General features: G+C 40.7%; 1 protein-coding gene across 1 annotated transcript in view; it reads right to left on the bottom strand.

The window, feature by feature from the left end:
- The window catches only part of gbe1b (glucan (1,4-alpha-), branching enzyme 1b), a 227,469-nt gene that overhangs the window by 141,445 nt on the left and 61,071 nt on the right, over positions 1–24,953 (bottom strand). Inside the window, exons 4-6 of the mRNA XM_057838476.1 lie at positions 22,750–22,875; positions 18,253–18,388; positions 11,987–12,077 (exon numbers count right to left, since the gene is read on the bottom strand). Coding sequence (XP_057694459.1) covers positions 11,987–12,077; positions 18,253–18,388; positions 22,750–22,875 — 353 coding nt within the window. The remainder of the gene's footprint in view (positions 1–11,986; positions 12,078–18,252; positions 18,389–22,749; positions 22,876–24,953) is intronic.

Genomic DNA, 24,953 nt, shown 5'->3' with positions numbered 1-24,953 from the left:
CTGGATATGCCCCTCCCAGTAAAATGAATTGAACGTGCACTGCCAAAGACAGTTAAATGTTAAATGAGTTAACAAGGAAGTGATCTGTAAATGCCCCAAAATCACCAGGAAGTAACCCAGAATGGCCCAAAAATCAATTGAAAGTTACCCGAAAATCAACAGCAAGTGATAAAAAATTGGCAGGAACTGAGTGGAAATGCCGTCAATGTCAGCCAGTGCTTTAAAGGAGATACAGTGGGGCAAGGTAGTCTTCAGTCAACCACCAATTGTGCAAGTTCTCCTACTTGAAAAGATGAGAGAGGCCTGTAATTTTTTACATGAGTAAACCTCAACCATGAGAGACGGAATGTGGAAAAAAAAAAAAAACAGAAAATCACATTGTTTAATTTTTAAAGAATTTGTTTCCAAATTAGAGTGGAAAATAAGTCTTTGGTCACCTACAAACAAGTAAGTGTTCTGGCAGTCAAAGAGGTCTAACTTCTTCTAACGAGGTCTAACGAGGCTCCACTCCTTACCTGTATTAATGGCACCTGTTTCAACTCATTATCGGTATAAAAGACACCTGTCCACAACCTCAGTCAGTCACACTCCAAACTCCACTATGGCCAAGACCAAAGAGCTGTCGAAAGACACCAGAGACAAAATTGTAGACCTGCACCAGGCTGGGAAGACTGAATCTGCAATAGGTAAAACGCTTGAGGTAAAGAAGTCAACCGTGGGAGCAATTATTAAAAAATGGAAGACATACAAGACCACTGATAATCTCCCTCAATCTGGGGCTTCATCCAAGATCTCACCCCGTGGCGTCAAAATGATAACAAGAACGGTGAGCAAAAATCCCAGAACCACACGGGGGGACCTAGTGAATGATCTACAGACAGCTGGGACCACAGTAACAAAGGCTACTATCAGTAACACAATGCGCCGCCAGGGACTCAAATCCTGCACTGCCAGACGTGTCCCCCTGCTGAAGCCAGTACACGTCCGGGCCCGTCTGCGGTTCGCTAGAGAGCATTTGGATGATCAAGAAGAGGACTGGGAGAATGTGTTGTTGTCAGATGAAACCAAAATAGAACATTTTGGTAGAAACACAGGTTCTCGTTTTTGGAGGACAAAGAATACTGAATTACATCCGAAGAACACCATACCCACTGTGAAGCATGGCGGGGGAAACATCATGCTTTGGGGTTGTTTTTCTGCAAAGGGACCAGGATGACTGATCTGTGTAAAGGAAAGAATGAATGGGGCCATGTATCGAGAGATTTTGAGTGAAAATCTCCTTCCATCGGCAAGGGCATTGAAGATGAGACGTGGCTGGGTCTTTCAGCATGACAATGATCCCAAACACTCATTCAGGGCAACAAAGGAGTGGCTTCGTAAGAAGCATTTCAAGGTGCTGGAGTGGCTTAGCCAGTCTCCAGATCTCAACCCCATAGAAAATCTGCGGAAGGAGTTGAAAGTCCGTGTTGCCCAACGGCAGTCCCAAAACATCACTGCTCTAGAGGAGATCTGCATGGAGGAATGGGCCAAAATACCCGCAACAGTGTGTGAAAAGCTTGTGAAGCATTACAGAAAACGTTTGGCCTCCGTTCTTGCCAACAAAGGGTACGTAACAAAGTATTGAGATGAACTTTTGGTATTGACCAAATACTTATTTTCCACCATGATTTGTAAATAGGGTTTTTTTTCCCACATTCAGTCTCTCATGGTTGAGGTTTAACCATGTTGACAATTCCAGGCCTCATATTTTCAAGTGGGAGAACTTGCACAATTAGTGGTTGACTAAATACTTATTTGCCCCACTGTACATTCACGAAAGGCTCAGGTGGATGTCCACTTTTTAGCACCATTGACTGCGATAGACGTCCATTCAGAATGGACAGAATTCAGCCCACGACTTAACCTCCCCTTCCCCATGAACAGTCCTTCCGTCCGTTCTCGCCGCTATCGTCCCATCGGCCTCCTCGCCACGCGTCGCGACGGCGTTAGCCGCTCGCCGCTATTCAAGCGTTGTGGTTTTAAATGACACCGAGCGATCAATCAACGGTGAAATGACACTATATACTGTAGCTTCCTTCCACTCGGGGGCTTAGGCCAAACGGCCAGGGAAGGCGGGGATCTCCGACACCAGATAAAGACTCCGACGAGCTAGCGGCGCTTTATCAGAGTCCCGCTCTCTGGATTAACTGGAAATGTGTTTACAGAGAGATTAGTTGAGCGGCGGGGTCAGGCGCGCTCACCTTGATCGGACGCCACGCGGCAAATTGGGATTTGACACCGCTTGACGAATGTTTGGGGCCGAGAATCGTGGGAAGACAATCCCGCTGACTCAATCGAGCTGAGGTTTATTGTATTCCCATTTCAAATGGATTGGACGTCTATTGCTGTCAGTGGCACTGAAACGCGATGATTCGCCATCAGTTCAAAAATGGATCTCAGTCAAAATTAATTGGACGTCTTGCACTGCCAATAACAGGCAATAATTTCAAATTTAAAAATGATCAATGATCAAATATTACATAAATATCTTTTGAAGACAAAGTAAGGATTTACTATGAAATTCCATTTTAAATCAATTTTACTTTAATTTGTATTAGTGCTGCAACGATTATTAGAAAAAAAAAATCGAATTCAATTTTGTTGCTTCGAGTATTCGTTTAATTAAAGTGGCATTGTATTGGTTTATTTTGAAAGTGTTTGCATGTCGTTTTATTGATTCGGGTGGCAACAATGAATATAACGCATTTCTCATGGCTGAAACCAGCTGCTCCCTGTTAAGACCAACATTAGCCAAGTTTTTGTTTGAGCTAATGTTTTTTAATGCATTCATGATTTCGTTTATACAGTGGGGCAAATAAGTATTTAGTCAAACACTAATTGTTCAAGTTCTCCCACTTGAAAATATTAGAGAGGCCTGTAATTGTCAACATGGGTAAACCTCAACCATGAGAGACAGAATGTGGAAAAAAAAAAAATATCACATTGTTTGAATTTTAAAGAATTTATTTGCAACTCATGGTGGAAAATCAGTATTTGCTCAAAACCAAAAGTTCATCTCAATACTTTGTTACGTACCCTTTGTTGGCAATAACGGAGGCCAAACGTTTTCTGTAACTCTTCACAAGCTTTTCACACACTGTTGCTGGTATTTTGGCCCATTCCTCCATGCAGATCTCCTGTAGAGCAGTGATGTTTTGGAGCTGTCGACTTTCAACTCCCTCCACAGATTTTCTATGGGGTTGAGATCTGGAGACTGGCTAGGCCACTCCAGGACCTTGAAATGCTTCTTACGAAGCCACTCCTTTGTTGCCCTGGCTTTGTGTTTGGGATCATTGTCATGCTGAAAGACCCAGCCACGTCTCATCTTCAATGCCCTCGCTGATGGAAGGAGATTTTCACTCAAAATCTCTCCATACACGGCCCCATTCATTCTTTCTTTTACACGGATCAGTCGTCCTGGTCCCTTTGCAGAAAAACAGCCCCAAAGCATGATGTTTCCACCACCATGCTTCACAGTGGGTATGGTGCAATTCAGTATTCTTTTTCCTCCAAACACGAGAACCTGGTTTTCTACCAAAAAGTTCTGTTTTGGTTTCATCTGACCATAACACATTCTCCCAGTCCTCTTCTGGATCATCCAAATGCTCTCTAGCGAACCGCAGACGGGCCTGGACGTGTACTTTCTTCAGCAGGGGGACACGTCTGGCAGTGCAGGATTTGAGTCCTTGGCGGCGCATTGTGTTACTGATAGTCGCCTTTGTTACTGTGGTCCCAGCTCTCTGTAGGTCATTCACTACGTCCCCACGTGTGGTTCTAGGATTTTTGCTAACCGTTCTTGTTATCATTTTGACGCCACGGGGTGAGGAGGGAGTTGAAAGTCCGTGTTGCCCAACGACAGCCCCAAAACATCACTGCTCTAGAGGAGATCTGTATGGAGGAATGGGCCAAAATACCAGCAACAGTGTGTGAAAAGCTTGTGAAGAGCCACAGAAAACCTTTGGCTTCCGTTATTGCCAACAAAGGTGACATAACAAAGTATTGAGATGAACTTTTGGTATTGACCAAATACTTATTTTCTACCATGATTTGCAAATAAATTCTTTAAAAATCAAACAATGTGATTTTCAGGTTTTTTTCCCCCCCACATTCTGTCTCTCATGGTTGAGGTTCACCCATGTTGACAATAACAGACCTCTCTAATATTTTCAAGTAGGAGAACTTGCACAATTAGTGGTTGACTAAATACAGTGCTTCCTCTACATACAATCGCTTCGACACACGAACTTTTCGACATCCGACGTAAAATTTGACTCGCCATTTGTTTCTACATCCGACGACATGCTCAAAATACGACGACAATGGCAGCACCGCAGACGGATGCACGGCGGATTTTCTTGTGTGACAAATCAACACTGGTTTTAGAAAAGGTTGGTACAGGTGGTGAAACAAGGAAAAAGTTGACGCTTACCTTCTAAATGAAGATGCAAATGACAGAAAAATATGAGCGTAGGGTGGGCATCCGTGAAATGGCTCAACAATACATCTCCACGGTCCTCCTCCGACCATCGTTCGCCAGTCTTTATAAGTTAAGCTGACAATTCTTATTGTGGTAACATCTCCAGAGAAATTGCCAACTTCGCCACGTTTTTATCATTTATTTCACAACTTATTCAAAACAAAAACACCTTCTGTCTGCCGCAATTGACGGTGTTCTCAAGAAAACATTCAAAGTGAAAGTGAAACTCAAGCTCAACGGTCTGTCTCTGGCACGTCAGCCCCGCGGTGCGTTCACGGTCAGCAAAAAACGTCCGCCACATTAGAACCCGATTCGTTACATTAATACAGGAATTATTATTATTCTGATTTTGATTTATAATTTATTTGTTTTGCTATGTGTAATTGCCATTTGTAATAGTACCAGCAGTATTTTTTAAGGATTTAGTGAAGGTTTTTGGGCTGTGGAACGAATTAATGGAATTATAATGTATTCCTATGGGAAAATCCTGCTCGACATACGACCATTTCGACTTACAAACAAGGTCCTGGAACGGATTAACTTCGTATGTAGAGGTACCACTGTACTTATTTGCCCCACTCTAGGTATATTTAATAGTTTTTGTAGGAATACTGTATGTGCCTGACTTGGGCTACAGAGAAGCAGCACTGGACTGTTGCTCAGTGGTTTTTTCAGATGAAAGGAAATTTTGCATGTCATTCGGAAATCAAGGTGCCAGAGTTTGAAGGAAGACTGGGGAGAAGGAAAGGCCAAAAGGCCTGAAGTCCAGTGTCAAGTACCCACAGTCAGTGATGGTCTGGGGTGCCATGTCAGCTGCTGGTATTGGTCTACTGTTTTTTATCAAGGGCAGGGTCAATGATTTTAGAGCACTTCATGCTTCCATCTGCTGAAAAGCTTCATGGAGATGAAGATTTCATTTTTCACCTGCTCACAGTGCCAAAACCACTGGTAAATGGTTTACTGACCATGGCGTTACTGTGCTCAATTGGCCTGCCGACTCTCCTGACCTGAACCCCATAGAGAATCTGTGGGATATTGTGAAGAGGAAGTTGAGAGACACCAGACCCAACACTGTGGATGAGCTTAAGACCGCTATTTAAGCATCCATAACACTTCAGCAGTGCCACAGACTGATTACCTCCATGCCACACCGCATTGAAGCAGTCATTTTTGCAAAAGGATTCCCGACCAAGTATTGAGTGTTTAGCTGATATAATTAATTGAAGGTTGACTTTTTTTGTATTAAAAAAATTGTATTGGTATTTTTGGTTCTTCTTGACTTTAAATCATCAATATTAAAACAATAAAAGGCATGAACTACTTCAGTTGTGTGTAATGAATCTAAAATATATGAAAGTCTAAAGTTTGTCAGTACATTACAGAAAATAATGAACTTTATCACAAAATGCAAATTTTTTTTAGGAGGGCTAGTATAAATGTTGAATCTCGTGAGCTGGATCTAATCTAGAACCAACATGTGATTTTGGTCAGGTCATTCTTTTAACACTTATGCAGATAAGTCACACCCCCGGCCAAACTATGAAAAAGAACGTGACTAACAGTCTGAAAAGTATGGTATATAGTAGGGCTGTCAAAATGAACGCGTTAACGGGCGGGAATTAATTTTTTTAATTAATCACGTCAAAATATTTAACGCAATTAACGCATGCGCGGAACGACCCACTCAAGCATTACCGCGAACAGACTACAATGGCGCCGTTTGAAGTATATTGAGAGCTAAGGGCAGAGAAAAGCAAGTTGAGTGGACGCAGGTGTTACCGGCACCCACCAAGGGGGCCGTTGTTATTTTCAATGCGACCAGCATGGTCAGATTGAGCAGTGCTGAAGAAAATGGTCGAGTGAGAGAGGGAGCGAGAGAGTAGAGAAAGTGCGCAGTTAGCGTAGGCTCAAGTGCTGCATCCCCCACATGCTTTTGTTTTGTTAATAAAAGTACCCACAAAACGCCATTCAACGCCTCGCGGTGTTTATATGAACGCCGACATTTTCCTCAGGAGGAAATCGGACGAACCGAGCCAACCGACGACAACGAGCCAACATGACTCGCCCGTCCATAGCACCGCCAATTATTCGAAAGGGCGAAGTGGTAACGCAGGCATTTATTGGAGCCGCGCTATTTAAAGTGATCCTCTATCTTAAATATTTGTAGGCTCTAATAAACCACAATTGTTCTCTTGTACTAAAATATGTTGTTAGAAACACATAAAATGTTAAATCAATGGCAATATTTTATAATATTTAGTCCATATTTTGACCGTTAGTTGGCGCCATGGTTTGTGGGCTCGCATTGATGACGTCATTGGTATATTTCCAAATGTGTAGCGTGTTCAACAATTGCTTATCGCTGCCTAAACTCGTGAAGTAAAATGCCACGATGTGCTGCTTTTGGATGCAATTTCCAGTCAAATGGAAACAAGGGGAGTGAAGTGAATGGTCAAGGTGTAATTATTATTTTTAACTGAATAAATGTGCATAAGTGGAAGCTTCCTCAGTCTTCTCTAGTCTACAACTAGCACCCGAACATTTTTCCTGGATCCTCAGTCAAGTAAGGGATTCGTCTATTTTCTGAATCCGACGGTCCCACCGCGTCTGCAATATTGGTTTCGGATCTGTCCATTTTTTTGATTCGTCGGTCCCACAGCGGCTTTTCGGATCAGTCTATTTTGTGGAATCGACGGTCTGATCGCGGCTGCGACATTGCCATGGTATCGGTCTAATTCCTGGATCTTCGAGTGGGTAAAAAACGCAGATTTGGATTACTATTGCCATCTTTTTGTTGACTATTCTTCGTGGGAACTTTCCCCAAATCATACTAAATAATTAAAGCACTATGTCAAGCTACTGTGACGACAGGGACTCTGACGTGGACCTTACAACAATGTTGGGAGTTCGTCAGGGAACGCGTGTTTGCATACTGCTGTGCTCCCGAGTAAAGAGTGGTCAAGGTGGAAATATTTTTTTGTGAATAAATGTGCATAAGTGGAAGCTTCTCCCCTTTTTGGTACTTTTATATACATATCCTAGCTACCACGCGTTACAATGTACAAGACATGGATCACACAAGGTGTGCTCTTTGGCCTGTACTGTAAGCACACGACAGCTCTGGATGCTAACAATCTACATAATTATTTTGGGATAAGTTTGAAAACGCAATATGCTTACCTTGAATATCTGCTAATAAAACCGGAGAGCATACACTCTCGCTCCCAACAGGACTCTCTCGCATCACCAGTTTTGCCCAACTTTTGTCTTATCAGGTATTTGCTGCACGCATTTTTCCCTGAAGCTCGTCTTGTGAACGACCGACAGTGCTGTCCTGCTCTTCACTTTTCAGATCTAGTTCAAATAGGAAGGGTAGAACTGACAATATGTTGGGAAAGCTAACGAGTGACACGCTGGAATTTCGGCAACGGGACCAGAGACGTCACGCACTGCGACGTAACAAGAATAGCGACCTATCACTTAAAATAATTTTACAAACTTTATTAAAACAAAAACATTAAAAGGGGTTTTCATATCAAATTATTATAACTCATACTAGCATGTATCTTTTAAGAATTACTTGTCTTAAAAACAGAGGATCCCTTTAATGCAGTGCTTCTCAGTTATTTTCTGTTACGACCCCCCAAGGAAGATGTAAATGTTTCGCGCCCCCCCAAACTCTGCCGCCACTGTAAATAGTATAATTTGTCTATAATATTACTATTATAAGTACGCCTCTGCCTCAAATTGTCATTTTTTTCTATTAGAGAAAATAACAGAGATCAACTTATAAAGTATAACTTTATCAACACTGTTTTGTTTGTAACAGAAAAGACAACGCGCATCAATTTGCCTGAATTGAAAAAAAAAAAAAAAAAAAAAAAGTCACATCCAAACTGTAAAAATACACTCAAGGTAGATTTTTAACATTTGATCATCAAAAATAAAATCAGTAAATAATAACAAATTCAAATTGATTAGAAACATAAGCAACTCATGAGGACAATATGCCAAAAAATGCCAAATGCCAAAAAAAACAAAACTGAATAGAAGGGGGGGAAAAAAATAAGAGTGTATTTGGACAAAAGGACAGTTTTTATTTTCGCTGCTCACAGTATCACCTCCAGTTTGCAATAGTGTGGGGTTATTTTCCACTGAGCATGCTAAAAGTGCTCACTGGTTTACTTATATAACACTGACAAAGCGGGACGATTATTGGCAATATTCGGCACGTTTTCGCTGAAAAACAACCAAGCGTCTTATCAATGAGATTGGGGTCTAACGTCTTTAAGTGGCGTCTTAATTGATTTGGCTTCCGGCTGTCTGCTATAATCATTTTGAGACACAGTAAACAGTGGTCTTTCCTCACCTACCACTGTATTAAATGTCAAAGCCAAAAGGCAAACGGCCCGGAAAAAGAGCATTCTCGGCGGCCGAGGGAGAACCGTAGGTGACGGCGGTCGTCGTGACGATCCCAAGCCGAAAATAGCACGTCTCGTGCGGACACGTGAGAACCAGAGAAGACAGTGGGTCGCTGCGTGAGTCCGGCCGGAAAACGGCTTTCGAAAACGGCGCACAGCTCTTCATATCTCTCGTCTGCGTGCTCTTGCTTACTTCAAAAATACTGCGCACACTTTGAAAATGAGAGCGCCACTGCCACCCACTGAGTGGATGCGCAAGTACACTTTATTCTAGTATGGCAAAAAAAAAAGAGAAAAAAAAAGCATGTTCCCCGAGGTCACATGCGCCACCCCTGGCATCGCTCTGGGCCCCCCTGGGGGGGCGCGCCCCACTATTTGAGAAGTACTGCTTCAATGGAATATGCGGTGGCATCTCTTCCACAATTGTTATAACTATTGTGGCAAGCGACATGGGGAAGAATAGCTGGAGATGATCTTTTTCTTAACACCATGTATTGTACTCAACGCAGAGAAGATATATCCTTTGCAGCAACCCCGGTGTCTCGTGGTTGCTCAAATTCCCATCATGCATTTGGACAGTTAAGAACATTTAAGTCGCTACAGTATCATTTAGTGAAAGCACAGGAAAAATAATATTCCTATCTCTCAAAAATAAAATAATGTTCACAAAAAGAAAAGCGCTCAAAGCAAAGAGATCTGGCATTCCCAATCAAAATAGCTATGCAAAATAATACTCTATTCAAACATTAAGTTTAGCTCAACAAATACACTAGATGGCAATATTTAGTCACAGTATACAAACTATCAAAATTACTATAACTTGTACTCACATTTATCTTTTAAGAATGACAAGTCTTTCTATCCGTGGATCCCTTTCACAGAAAAAATGTTATTGTTAATGCTGTCTTGTGGATTTATTGTTATGATAAACAAATACAGTACTTATGTACAGTATGTTGAATGTATATACAGGGTGACCCAAAAAAAAAAACGGGCCCCAACTCTAATTAGGCCCCGTTTCTTAGTGTTTTGTCCGAATGAAATGAAACTTTGGTCATAACTAGTTTATTATATTCAAAACATCAGATGGCCTCCATTTAGCTCCATGCATTTCTTGAGGCGCAGCACGAAGTTGTCCATGACGTTCTTACAGACTGAATTGGTAATGGCTCTCATCTCTCTGATGGCTTTCTTGAGTTCCGTGATGGTTCTGGGTTTCCCTGCGTAGACTCTGTCCTTAAAATAGCCCCAAAGAACAAAATCTGGGGGGCTTAGGTCCGGGCTATGGGGTGCCCATTCAAAATCAGTCTTGAGACTGATCACTCGGCCTCCGAAGTTCTCTTTCAGCCAATCTCGGGACAGGTTTGAGGTGTGAGAACTTGCTCCGTCTTGCTGGAACCAGAACTTGCTCATGAGCGATGGGTAGATGGTCTGGAGCTCATTCTTGAAGGTTTTGAGGACCTCCACATACCGCTCCTTGGTGACTGTCACTGCTGCGCCAGATTCTTCGATGAAGATTGGTCCAATGATGCCTCTGGCCAAGATTGCAGCCCACACCGTGAACTTAGGAGAGTGCAGGGGCTTGGTGGCTACTTCATTAGATGAAGCCCACTTCCATCTTGATGGAAAGGCGAACTTTAAGACAAATGTCTTCTGGGGGTCCTCCAGACCCAATGAAGTAGCGCCTCAAGAAATGCATGGAGCTAAATGGAGCCCATCTAGAACATATGCTGTAGAACGGAGGAAAAAAGGCCAAAGACCCTAGTGTTTTGATGTGATGTTTTGAATATAATAAACTAGTTATGACCAAAGTTTCATTTCATTCGGACAAAACACTAAGAAACGGGGCCTAATTACAGTTGGGGCCCGTTTTTTTTTGGGTCACCCTGTATATCTGTCTTATATTTCCATTCCAACAATAATTCACAGAAAAATATGTCATATTTTAGAGATGGTTTGAATTGCAATTAATTAATTTTTAAAGCTGTGATTAACAGTGTTGTTAATAACGGCGTTACAATATAACGGCGTTACTAACGGCGTTATTTTTTTCAGTAGTGGGTAATCTAATTAATTACTTTTCTCATCTTGGCAACGCCGTTACCGTTACTGAGGACAGAAAGGCATGCGTTACTATGCGTTACTATATTGGTCGAAAAGTCTGAGGGAGACGGACTCACCGAGACGACAGAGCAGAGCAGGAGTGGGGAGGAGGCAAGAAAGTTGTGACACCGAGCAAACGCGATGCTAGGTAGCTCCAATAATACATGTTGTAGCCGATAGCCGACAAACTACGCCCGCATGTTATGGTAGATATGGTAGATATCACATGTACTAGATATAGATATAACTAGATGCAAAATGACAGACATGGCACTAAATGCGTTAGTAGACAGCCGCCATCTTAAAGCAGTAGGCTTTTTAGGACGGCTCTGTTGTAGAGAACCTTCCTAGCGAACCTAAGTAACTTTTTATCTTAAATACTTCTAAATCGGCAAAATCTTGACTTGAATATCTTTAAATGATGAAACAGTTTTAAAACTTTCATATGTCGAAAGTAGAGCGAAGGGAACTAATGCAATAATGGGAGCAATTTTAACAACTTTTAACAGTTGATTCAGGGTAAAGGGTAAATTAGGGTAAAGAATTGGGCTCGGGCCAATTGTACCAAATACCTCCACAAAAAACTTCACATAGTGTGGCCAATGTTTTTTTTTTTTTTTGAGGGGAAAAAAAAAAAAAAAAAAAAAAAAAAAAAAAAAGTAATTATCACCAATTACTTTGCCAAGTAACTAATTACTCTTACATTCAGGTAATTAAGTTACTAACGCAATTACTTTTTGGGAGAAGTAATTTGTAACTATAATTAATTACTTTTTTTCAGTAAGATTAACAACACTGGTGATTAACTCGATTAAAAATTTTAATCGTTTGACAGCCCTGGTATATAGTTGTTGGTGGGAAGCTAACCCTCCCACCTCAAAAGGGTTGAACATCTATTTTACGTCAATGGCAGTGAAATATTCTCATTCAATGTACATTTCCATACCTGGAAGCAGCAAAGAAGCTGGTCACCTGATAGCCAAAGCTTGCGTAATAGGCGTGCTCCATAATGGCCATCATTTGAATGCAGTTGTAACCTACAAACAGCACAAATATTTCAAATCAAATTTTCCAACTCACTTTTTTTTTTTAATCTGTCCACTACAGCTGTTTAGACACAGAAAAGTAATCCGAGGGTCCTTGTGGTTTGAACAGTATTATTGTATCACATGCGAGTTTTAAATGGGTGACTTGAGGTTCCGCTCTGAGACATCCAATTTGGCCAAATTTCAAAATTGTCCGTTTTGCATGTGTGATACATCACTGGAAAGCTTAAAATCTCAATTTTTTTTTTTTTTTTTTTGGGGGGGGGGGGGGGGGGGGGTAATTTTGAACAGAAGGGAATTTTAAAAATAAATACAATTTTAGGCTGCCATTGACGGTGCTCGACGCCCAATCCATTTTAGACTGGGAAACGTTCGGTCATTCAAAACCAGAGCATTCACAGTCATTCGGTCTGATTTTCAGGGCATTTACAGGTCACTTGCTGTTCATTTTAGGGCATTTACAGGTCATTTCCTGTTGAGTTTGAGTCGCTGCCTTTTCATTTGGGCGATTCCCAGGTCAAGTGCTGTCTGTAACTCAAAATAAACAGGAAGTGACCCATAAAATACCCCAAAATCAACAGGAAGTAACTAAAAATCAACAGGTAAATGACCTCAAATGGCCCAAAATGACCTCATTGCCTGGCATTGGCTGCCACTGACGGCCATAGACGTCCAATCCGTTTGAAGTGGGAAGGGGTGGCAGCGAACATTCGCTGCCACCCCTTCCCACTTCAAACGGATTGGACGTCTACAAGTGATAAACTCATTTCAATTCAGAGCAGACCCTTGTTTTTTATTAGTTGTTTGTAGAATAACTTATAACCAGGGGTGCACATAAGTGGTCCGCATGCGCGCATGCGGACTGGACGTATACAAACGCGCTGGCCCTCAACGGCTTCCATACGCTTTTGCGTACCGATGGCTAACCACTCTATTTGCGGCGGACACGAGATAATCACTTCTCAAAATGTCGGAGGCAAGCCCCTGCTTATAACGATAATCGTCATATCGCCATATCGTCAGATCATCGTTATCGTGAGATTTGTATCGCAAATCGTATCGTATCGTGAGGTACCAAGAGGTTCCCACTCCTAGTTATTTATTTTAGGGCTGTCAAAATTATCGCGTTAACGCGCGGTAATTAATTTTTTAAAATTAATCACGTTAAAATATTTGACGCAATTAACGCACATGTCCCGCTCAGACAGTATTCTGCCTTTTGGTAAGTTTTACAGCAAGGTTTTTTGTACTGTCTAACAGTGAACTCTTGTGGTCGCTTTGCGACATGTTTTATTGCTTTCTTGCCAGTTCAATATGGCTGCACGAGGTCTCGGGCTGACGCCTACGTTGTAATGTTGTGCTTATATGATCCTTGGACAAGATTTGTCCGTAAGTATGGTGGTTGTAAAGAATGTACATATTATGTTAGTAAGCGAAATGTTATATTTTTTTGTATGAGACGCTTTTTGTTTATGTTTAGTGAACCTGTATAGCGTGCTAAGCTAACGTTGTTGCTAATGCAATGCTTGTGTACTTTTTTTTTTGTAGTTTCATTACGGTCTAAAGAGGACAGTGGTTTGAGGCCATTTTATTAATAAATCAGATGAAAAAGAAAGAAGTCTGATTATTAAGGCGTCGTTCACTAGCTGTCTAGCTTTGGAAGTGAGGACAGCATAGACAGTTTTAAATGACAGTAGAGTGAAATGCCCACTACAGTCCTTATGTACCGTATGTTGAATGTATATATATCCATCTTGTGTCTTATCTTTCCATTCCAACAAATTATTTTACAGAATATATATTTACAGAAAAATATGGCATATTTTATAGATGGTTTGAATTGCGATTAATTACGATTAATTTTTAAAATGTAGTCATTAACTCGATTAAAAATTTTAATCGTTTGACAGCCCTAGTTTATTTTTCAGGAATCCCAGTGACCATTATGGACTGGATGAAGTCTGAATGCGCTTTCGCTGTTGAGGCATTTTTTTTAAGCGGTCGCTCAATCGTCGCAACGCAACATGCATTCCGTAAACATTTCAGTATTGCCCCCCATTGTCGTCGTGTCGAGGGTGGAATCGCTGGCAACCAATTCAGGCTGCACACCCGCCTACAGCCCGTAGTTAGCTCGGATAGGCGCCAGCACCTCTGCCACCCTCGTGAGGATAAGCGGCATAGAAAATGAATGAATTAAATAATGGATAGCTGCAGCCAGAGCTTCGACCCAGTTGAATTCCACAAGCGGGCGCCAACATAAAGATGTTCCAGATGGCTAATGAAGGGAATAGTTACCTTTCTCGTAGGCACCATATACAGTGGGGCAAATAAGTATTTAGTCAACCACCAATTGTGCAAGTTCTCCTACGTGAAAAGATTAGAGAGGCCTGTAATTGTCAACATGGGTAAACCTCAACCGTGAGAGTAAGAATGTGGGGAAAAACATTGATTGATTTTTAAAGAATTTATTTCCAAATTAGAGTGAAAAATAAGTATTGGGTCACCGACAAACAAGCAAGATTTCTGGCTGTCAAAGAGGTCTAACTTCTAACGAGGCTCCACTCGTTACCTGTATTAATGGCACCCGTTTAGACTCATTATCGGTCAAAAGACACCTGTCCACAACCTCAGTCAGTCACACTCAAAACTCCGCGATGGCCAAGACCAAAGAGCTGTCAAAGGACACCAGAGACAAAATTGTAGACCTGCACCAGGCTGGGAAGACTGAATCTGCAATAGGTAAAACACTTGGTGTAAAAAATAATCAACCGTGGAAGCGATTATTAGAAAATGGAAGACATACAGTGTGGTCAAAAGTTTACATACTTGTGAAGAACATAATGTCATGGCTCTCTTGAGTTTCCAGTTATTTCTACAACTCTGATTTTTCTCCGATAGAGTGATTGGAACAGATACTTCTTTGTCACAAAAAACATTCATGAAGTTTGGTTCTTTTATGACTTTATTATGGGTTAACAGAAAAAGTGATCAAATCTGCTGGGTCAAAAATATACAAACATGGATCTGAAAAAGCGTATCATTGACTTGAACAAGTCAGGAAAGTCACTTGGAGCCATTTCAAAGCAGCTGCAGGTCCCAAGAGCAACAGTGCAAACAATTGTTTGTAGTATAAAGTGCATGGCACTGTTTTGTCACTGCCACGATCAGGAAGAAAACGCAAGCTATCACCTGCTGCTGAGAGAAAATTGGTCCGGAGAGTGAAGATTCAACAGAGAATCACCAAAAAGCAGATCTGCCAAGAATTAGAAGCTGCTGGAACACAGGCGTCAGTGTCCACAGTCAAGCGTGTTTTGCATTTCCATGGACTGAGAGGCTGCCGTGCAAGAAGGAAGCCCTTGCTCCAAAAGCGGCACCTTAAGGCTCGACTGAAGTTTGCTGCTGATCACATGGACAAAGATAAGACCTTCTGGAGAAAAGTTCTGTGGTCGGACGAAACAAAAATCGAGCTGTTTGGCCACAATGCACAGCAATATGTTTGGAAGAGAAAAGGTGAGGCCTTTAACCCCAAGTACACCATGCCTACCGTCAAGCACGGTGGTGGTAGTATTATGCTGTGGGGCTGTTTTGCTGCCAATGGAACTGGTGCTTTACAGACAGTAAATGGGATAATGAAGAAGGCGGATTACCTTCAAATTCTTCAAGATAACCTAACGTCAACAGTCCGAAGATTGGGTCTTGGGCACAGCTGGGTGTTCCAACAGGACAATGACCCCAAACACACATCAAAAGTGGTAATGGAATGGCTAAATCAGGCTAGAATTAATGTTTTCAAATGGCCTTCCCAAAGTCCTGACTTAAACGCCATTGAAAACTTGTGGACAATGCTGAAGAAACAAGCCCATGTCTGAAAGCCATCAAATTTTACTGAACTGCACCAATTCTGTCAAGAGGAGTGGTCAAAGATTCAACCAGAAGCTTGCCAGAAGCTGGGGGATGGCTACCAAAAGCGCCTCACTGAAGTGAAAATGGCCAAAGGGACATGTTACCAAATATTAGCGCTGCTGTATGTATATTTTTGACCCAGCGGATTTGACCACTTTTTTCTGTTCACTCATAATAAAGTCATAAAAGAACCAAACTTCAAGAATGTTTTTGTGACAAAGAAGTATCTGGTCTATTCTTTCTATCAGAGAAAAATCAGAGTTGTAGAAATAACTGGTAACTCAAGAGAGACATGACATTATGTTCTTCACAAGTGTATGTAAACTTTTGACCACAACTGTACAAGACCACTGATAAGCTCCTTCGATCTGGGGCTCCATGCAAGATCTCACCCTGTGGCGTCAAAATGATAACAAGAACGGTGAGCAAAAATCCAAGAACCACATGGGGGGACCTAGTGAATGACCTACAGAGAGCTGGGACCACAGTAATAAAGGCTACTATCAGTAACACAATGCGCCGCCAAGGACTCAAATCCTGCACTGCCAGACGTGTCCCCCTGCTGAAGAAAGTACACGTCCAGGCCCGTCTGCGGTTCACTAGAGAGCATTTGGATGATCCAGAAGAGACTGGGAGAATGTGTTATGGTCAGATGAAACCAAAATAGAACTTTTTGGTAGAAACACAGGTTCTCCTGGACGAGAAAGAATACTGAATTGCACCATACCCACTGTGAAGCATGGGGGTGGAAACATAATGCTTTGGGTCTGTTTTTCTGCAAAGGGACCAGGACGCCTAATCTGTGTAAAGGAAAGAATGAATGGGGCCATGTATCGAGAGATTTTGAGTGAAAATCTCCTTCCATCAGCAAGGGCATTGAAGATGAGATGTGGCTGGGTCTTTCAGCATGACAATGATCCCAAACACACAGCCAGGGCAACAAAGGAGTGGCTTCGTAAGAAGCATTTCAAGGTCCTGGAGTGGCCTAGCCAGTCTCCAGATCTCAACCCCATCAAAAATCATTGAAGGGAGTTGAAAGTCCGTGTTGCCCAACGACAGCCCCAAAACATCACTGCTCTAGAGGAGATCTGCATGGAGGAATGGGCCAAAATACCAGCAACAGTGTCTGAAAAGCTTGTGAAGAGTTACAGAAAACGTTTGGCCTCCGTTATTGCCAACAAAGGGTACATAACAAAGTATTGAAATGAACTTTTGGTATTGACCAAATACTTATTTTTCCACCATGATTTGCAAATCAATTCTTTAAAATGTGATTTTCTGTTTTTTATTCCACATTCTGTCTCTCATGGTTGAGGTTTACCGATGATGACAATTACAGGCCTCGCTAATCTTTTCAAGTGGGAGAACTTGCACAATTAGTGGTTGACTAAATACTTATTTGCCCCACTGTAATTGTTTAGTCTAACACATTCATTATAGTTAAGCATTTAACCATAGTTTGAGGGGACGTCACTCCGTGCCCTTTGACACAGTAAAGTGGATCACCTTATCAGCCCTCGCCTGATAAGCGAAGGAAAGGACGTCAACGGCTCTTCGGTGGGTCAGGACACTCTCCCCCTACCGAGGCAACAAATTGATAGCGCTGCGCCTTCGATGTCACAACATGCCTCAGTTGCCGTGGCAACCACGTCCCAGCCACGAAAGATGACACACAAACTTGACCGCCTTAAACCTGCCACAGAAGGATGATCCCAAGACAACACCCAGGCACGCCTTCCGCCGTAGTTTACAAAAAGACTGAACATTTAGCGAACAACAGTCGCTTCCGATACATTCCGATATGTCCGTTGTTTTGCAGACCTTAGATCCAACATTGCCTCTCCGTCATCTGTTTTGCCTTGTTTTTTGGATAAAATTGTCAACCTGTTTTTCGTGAGCCTTCGTCAAACAGTTCAAAATGGTGTCAGTACAAAGGGTTAACACCGGAGTGAACGCGCGGCATTTGGCCCTCCCTGCCGACTTGCTGGGGCCACGCCAGCGGAACGCCATCTGGTTCATCTGTCGCTGTTCCGGCGGCTTGGCTGGGGCGCCAAATTCCTTCACTATGATGAGGCAAAATGTCAACGGGTGCCTTCGAGTTCAGACGTCGCTGCGGGACGCGAATGCCGAACAGTTTAACGACGACGTGTTTATTCCGTCTTGCAACAAATTAAGACAGAGATTTTTAACGCCTGAATTCACAAAGGCGCAGAGGTGGTAATAAGCGGTTGTGCTATTTTGTGAATGGGCGGGCACGTCTTACCCAAGTCTTTTATACGAGGCAGCACGTTGCGAGTAAAGTTGGTGTACGACGCAATCTTTCCCTCGGGCGAGGCGATGCCAACGTGGGCTTCGTAGATCCTCAGGTGCATGGGTTTCATAGGCCGTGGGTGAATATGCTGGAGAGTAAACAGAAAATAATGATCAGACAAAAGAAAAAAAAAACCTTTCAGTTGTTTGGTGCTGTTTGGTGCTACCATTCAGATTTGAATGTCATAGAATATTAATATATTTTAAAGTGAACGTGCATATTTATGACAGAGTATACTACGTGAGTAAAGTCAAATACAAAATTGTAATATTCATTTTAATCTCCTCATATTATGAGAATATAGTCATACGGTGTAATATGACGAGATTAAAGTTGTAATATTATGGAATTTTGTGTAATATTACAAGATGGAAGTCATAATGTTACGTGCTTAGAGTCATACGTTGTAATGCCAAGAGAAAGAAGTTGTAATACTGTTATTTTATTATAATATGGTCATATTATGAAGAGGAAAAAAGTCATATTCCGATTTTCATTTTGTAATAATACGTCGAAAATCTACGCTACACCCAATCGATCGGGTCTGATTACGTCATTTTCAAAGTATCGGAATCGGCAAAAAAATATCGGCCATGCCTTTTTTTAATATACAGTATATATGTTTTTTAACTAAATCGTTTTCTAATTGTATTTAACGTTACAGACATAATATGTTACATTCATCCAGAGTCTTTAGTTTAGGCTTAAGGTAGGGTTATCAAATGCATCCCGATAATGGCGGTAATTAATTTTCTAAAAAAATGTATCACGTTAAAATATTGAACGCAATTAATGCATGCGCTGCACGACCCACTCACGCATTGTCGCGCTCAATCTGTAATGGCGCTGTTTTACCTATATATAGAGATAAAAGGCAGTGTAAAATGAGTAGAGTGAATTTTGGCAGCCTTTGGAGCCTTTTTTTAATTGGCTAAAGCCTTACAATCCCTCTCCCTACGATTAGAACTATCATGGGAAGCAATGTGGGGAAGCAAGGTAGAAATCGATCTTTTTCTTAACACCTTATGTTATTTCCCAACGCAGAGAAAATATATCAATTGGTAGCACTACGCACAGTCATGGTTCCACCTACCATCATGCATTTGGGCACGGCCACAGTATCATTTACTGCAAGCTCAACAAATAAACTAGATGGCAATATTTAGTCACAATATACAAAGTCAAGTCTTTCTATCTGTGGATCCCTCTCACAGAAAGAATGTTAATAATGAAATGCCATCTTGAGGATTTATTGTCATAATAAACAGTACAGTACAATGTTTGAAGCCTGAAATGTGGCGAAAGGTTGCAAGGTTCAAGGGGGCCGAATACTTTGGCAAGGCACTGTATATGTACAAACATAAAGATCTAAAATTTGAATTTTTTGTCAAGAATCAACAACAAGTGGGACACAATCGTGAAGTGGAACAACATTTATTGGATAATTTAAACTTTTTTAACAAATAAAAAACTGAAAAGTGGGGCGTGCAATATTATTCAGCCCACTTGCGTTAATACTTTGTAGCGCCACCTTTTGCTCCAATTACCGCTGCAAGTCGCTTGGGGTATGTTTCAATCAGTTTTGCACATCGAGAGACTGACATTCTTGCCCATTCTTCCTTGCAAAACAGCTCGAGCTCAGTGAGGTTGGATGGAGAGTGTTTGTGAACAGCAGTCTTCAGCTCTTTCCACAGATTCTCCATTGGATTCAGGTCTGGACTTTGACTTGGCCATTCTAACACCTGGATACGTTTATTTTTGAACCATTCCATTGTAGATTTGGCTTTACGTTTTGGATCATCGTCCTGTTGGAAGATAAATCTCCGTCCCAGTCTCAGGTCTTGTGCGGATACCAACAGGTTTTCTTCCAGAATGTTCCTGTATTTGGCTGCATCCATCTTCCCGTCAATTTTAACCATCTTCCCTGTCCCTGCTGAAGAAAAGCAGGCCCAAACCATGATGCTGCCACCACCATGTTTGACAGTGGGGATGGTGTGTTCGGGGTGATGAGCTGTGTTGCTTTTACGCCAAACATATCGTTTTGCATTGTGGCCAAAAAGTTCAATTTTGGTTTCATCTGACCAGAGCACCTTCTTCCACATGTTTGGTGTGTCTCCCAGGTGGCTTGTGGCAAACTTTAAACGAGACTTTTTATGGATATCTTTGAGAAATGGCTTTCTTCTTGCCACTCTTCCATAAAGGCCAGATTTGTGCAGTGTACGACTGATTGTTGTCCTATGGACAGACTCTCCCACCTCAGCTGTAGATCTCTGCAGTTCATCCAGAGTGATCGTGGGCTCCTTGGCTGCATCTCTGATCAGTTTTGTCCTTGTTTGAGAGGAAAGTTTGGAAGGACGGCCGGGGCTTGGTAGATTTGCAGTGGTCTGATGCTCCTTCCATTTCAATATGATGGCTTGCACAGTGCTCCTTGAGATGTTTAAAGCTTGGGAAATTTTTTTGTATCCAAATCCGGCTTTAAACTTCTCCACAACAGTATCTCGGACCTGCCTGGTGTGTTCCTTGGTTTTCATAATGCTCTCTGCACTTTAAACAGAACCCTGAGACTATCACAGAGCAGGTGTATTTATACGGAGACTTGATTACACACGGGTGGATTCTATTTATCATCATCGGTCATTTAGGACAACATTGGATCATTCAGAGATCCTCACTGAACTTCTGGAGTGAGTTTGCTGCACTGAAAGTAAAGGGGCCGAATAATATTGCATGCCCCACTTTTCAGTTTTTTATTTGTTAAAAAAGTTTAAATTATCCAATAAATGTTGTTCCACTTCACAATTGTGTCCCACTTGTTGTTGATTCTTGACAAAAAAATTAAATTTCATATCGTTATGTTTGAAGCCTGAAATGTGGCGAAAGTTTGCAAGATTCAAGGGGGCCGAATACTTTAGCAAGGCACTGAACATATATATGTATAGATCTTATATATCATTTACTGTTCAGTTACCCAATATCAACAGGAAGTGACCCGGGAAGGTCCCAAAATGATGTCATCCAAAAACAACGGCATTTCTGGGTCACTGACTGTTAATTTTGTGACATTTACGGGTCACTTCCTGTTCAGCAACCCAATTTCAACATATAAAAGGGGTCACTTCCTCTTAACTCATTCACTTCCAGCCATATTCACCAGTGCAACCCCATTTGCTCCCGGCAGTTTTACTGGATTTTGACTGATTTTGTAAGGCCCACAGAAAATTCTGTTCTATTGCTAAATAAACATGGAGCACCCCAAAGAGAAATATTAGACTCTCTTCTTTCAGCAGAAAAAAAAGTTAGTTCATATCTTTTTGCATTCTTTAGAAATCTGCATTAGAAAATGGCATTCAGCAATTTTCCAATTTCTGAAGAAAAAACAGAAATTGAGCTTTTTGTGAAAGCATACATTTCAAACATAACTTTGACTTTAACACAGCTATTTTTCGCTTATGTGACATCCCAAATATCTGAATAATGTTTTCGTTCTACCAAATAACATGAACAACAAGACTAATAGGGCTTTTGATAGCAAAGTAACAATTTATTTACACATAACTAACTGAGAGATGACGCTGTTGTGGCCGCGACAGCAGAATAAACTTTTCCCTCATAGCCGCCTGTCTCATAAAGATGGATTTTTTTGAGTCTCTGCGGGGTCTGCTCGGTTGTCCACTGCCTGGCATCCTGGACGCCATTCGGTCGTCTTCCGCCGGCGCCCCAGCCGTTCGTTGCCGCTGAATCGGGTTGCGGGTCTTACCAAATACGCTACTGTCCTCTCCAGTGGCCAGTTTTATTGCTTTAAAATGGATTTTCAGCTTTGTGCTTTGGAGCTAAATTGCATCAGAACCCAGAGATGTCTCTTGTAAAAAATAATAGGATAAAAAAAGATGTATAAATACGTCTTAGGGATGCTGAAACCATTAAAAATAGAACGTATTTATACGTTTTTGGTGCAAATGAGTTAATATTGAGCCACTGAACAGGAAGTGACCCAAAAATGTCCCAAAATTAACAGGAAGTGACCCAGAAATGCCGTCTTTTTGAGCCACTTATAACAATTTTGGGACCTTCCCAGGCCATTTCCTGTTCAGTAACCCAATATTAACATGAAATGACCCGTAAATGTCCCGATATCAACAGGAAGTGACCGGTAACTGCCCTAAAATCAGTAGAAAGTGACCAGAAATGCTGTTGGGTTTTTTTTTTTTTTTTTTTTTTTTTTACCTTCCTGGGTCACTTCCTGTTCGGTAATCCAATATCAACATATAGAACGGGTCACTTCCTGTTGAAGTTTGGTTACTGAATACTGGGACATAGAGTAAATTTCCCAAAATTAACAGGAAGTGACCCAGGAACGGATGGGAGCCATCCCCCCACTTCAAACGGATTGGAAGTTTACTCATGATAAACTCATTTCAACTGACAGCATAAGGGTGAAAATGCGCTTACAATGTAGGGATGAGGGGGGTCCCAGTGAGTCCAGTCGTAAATGACTTTATTCTCCTCCTTGGTGACATATTTTGCCCACGGCGAGATCCGGTAGAGTCGCTGGCCGGCCTTGGTGTGAACAACCACCTGGTAGGAGATAGTGAGTCAAATTTATTCTGCAATATTAGAAAAGAAATCTTCAATGGGCCAGTACAAGTCCAGTATCACATGTTTACATATTTTCACCATGTAAATTCATGATATCAATCAGGAAAAAAAGTCATTATTATCATGTAAAACAAAACAAAAACAAAACAACTAAAAAATTATCATGTAAAAACATGATAATTATTTGAAAATATGCTGATTGTCATGTAAAACTGAAAAATATCATGTAAACAAGATGATAAATGTCAATAATGTGATGATGATAAATTTACATTTTACATTACAATTTACATATGAGAAATTTACATAACAGGTAAAAACGTGATATCTATCATGTGAAAACACGTATGCAGGTGAAAATTATGCAAAAACGTGATAACTTATATAAAAACATGCTCATTATGTAAAAATATGATTCTCATGTAAAAATGTGAAAACTTTCATGTAAAAACATGATCATTTTGAAAAAAACGTGGAATTTATCAGGTAAAAATATTTATCATGTGATGGCGTGAAAACTCATGTACAAACATGAAAATCATCCAACATCATCAAACGTAAAAAAAATGATATCAATCAAGAAAAAAAGGCATAATTATCATGTAAAACAAAACAAAAACAAAACTCGAAAATTATCATGTAAAAACATGATAATTATAATTTGAAAATATGCTGATTGTCATGTAAAACTGAAAAATATCACGTAAACAAGATGATAAATGTCAATAATATGATGATGATAAATTTACACTTTACATTACAATTTACATATGAGAAATTTACGTAACAGGTAAAAACGTGATATCTATCATGTGAAAACGCACGTATGCAGGTGAAAATTATGCAAAAACGTGACATATAAAAACATGCTAATTATGTAAAAATATGATTCTCATGTAAAAAATGAAAACTTTCATGTAAAAACATGATAATTTTGTAAAAAAAAAACGTGAAATTTATCAGGTAAAAACTTTTATCATGTTATGGCGTGAAAACTCATGTACAAACATGAAAATCATCCAACATCATCAATCAAACGTAAAAAAGATATCAATCAAGAAAAAAAGTCATAATTATGTTAACCAAAACAAAAACAAAACTCGAAAATTATCATTAGAAAATATGCGGATTGTCATGTAAAAATGTGAGAACTTTCAAGTAAAAACATGATAATTTTGTAAAAACGTGAAATTTATCTGGTAAAAATATTTATCATGTGATGCGTGAAAACTCGTACAGTACAAACATGAAAATCATCAAACATCAGTCAAACATAAAAAAGTGATATCAATCAAGTCATAATTATCATGTGAAAATTCTTATCCTAAAAGGTGATAACTAGCATGTAAAAACATGATAATTATCACATTAAAAACTTGAAAATTATATAGAAAGAGTATGTTTACCACGTAAAAACTTAAAACTATCACGTAAAAACGTGATAAACTTCACGTTAGATAAATTTCACGTTTTTTTTTTTTTACATAATTATCACAATATTAAATGATAATTATCACGTTTTTGCACGATAATTTTCACATTTTTACATGAGTTTTCACATGATAAAATATCTCATTTTTGGATCACTTCCTCTTGATTTGGGGTCACTCCCTATTCTTTTTGGGGCAATTCTAGGGTCATTTCCTGTTCATTGGTACTTCACGTTGATTCTGGGGCATTTCCGGGTCGCTTCGTGTTGATTCTGGGTCACTTCCTGTTGATTTTGGGTCATTTCCTATCAGTTTTTGGGCAATTCCAAGGTCATTTCCTGTTCATGGGTAATGCCACATTTATTTGGGGGCATTTCTGGGTCACTTCCTGTTGATTTTGGGTCACTTCCTGATGATTTTAGGGCAATCTTGGATCATTTTCTGTTCATGGGTGACTTCATGCTGATTTTGGGGCATTTCCACTTTACTGCCTTTTGATTTTGGGTCACTTCCTGTTGATTTTGGGGCACTTACTGGTCACTTCCTGTTCATTCCGGGTCACTTCCTGTTGATTTGGGGTCTTTTAAATGAATGGGTCTTTTGAATAAATAATATTCGCGAACTTAT

The sequence above is a fragment of the Corythoichthys intestinalis genome, chromosome 6 (assembly GCF_030265065.1).
Source record: "Corythoichthys intestinalis isolate RoL2023-P3 chromosome 6, ASM3026506v1, whole genome shotgun sequence".
NCBI lineage: Eukaryota > Metazoa > Chordata > Actinopteri > Syngnathiformes > Syngnathidae > Corythoichthys > Corythoichthys intestinalis.
The sequence above is the reverse complement of the archived record's forward strand: the minus strand, read 5'-3'. Positions and strand labels throughout refer to the sequence as shown.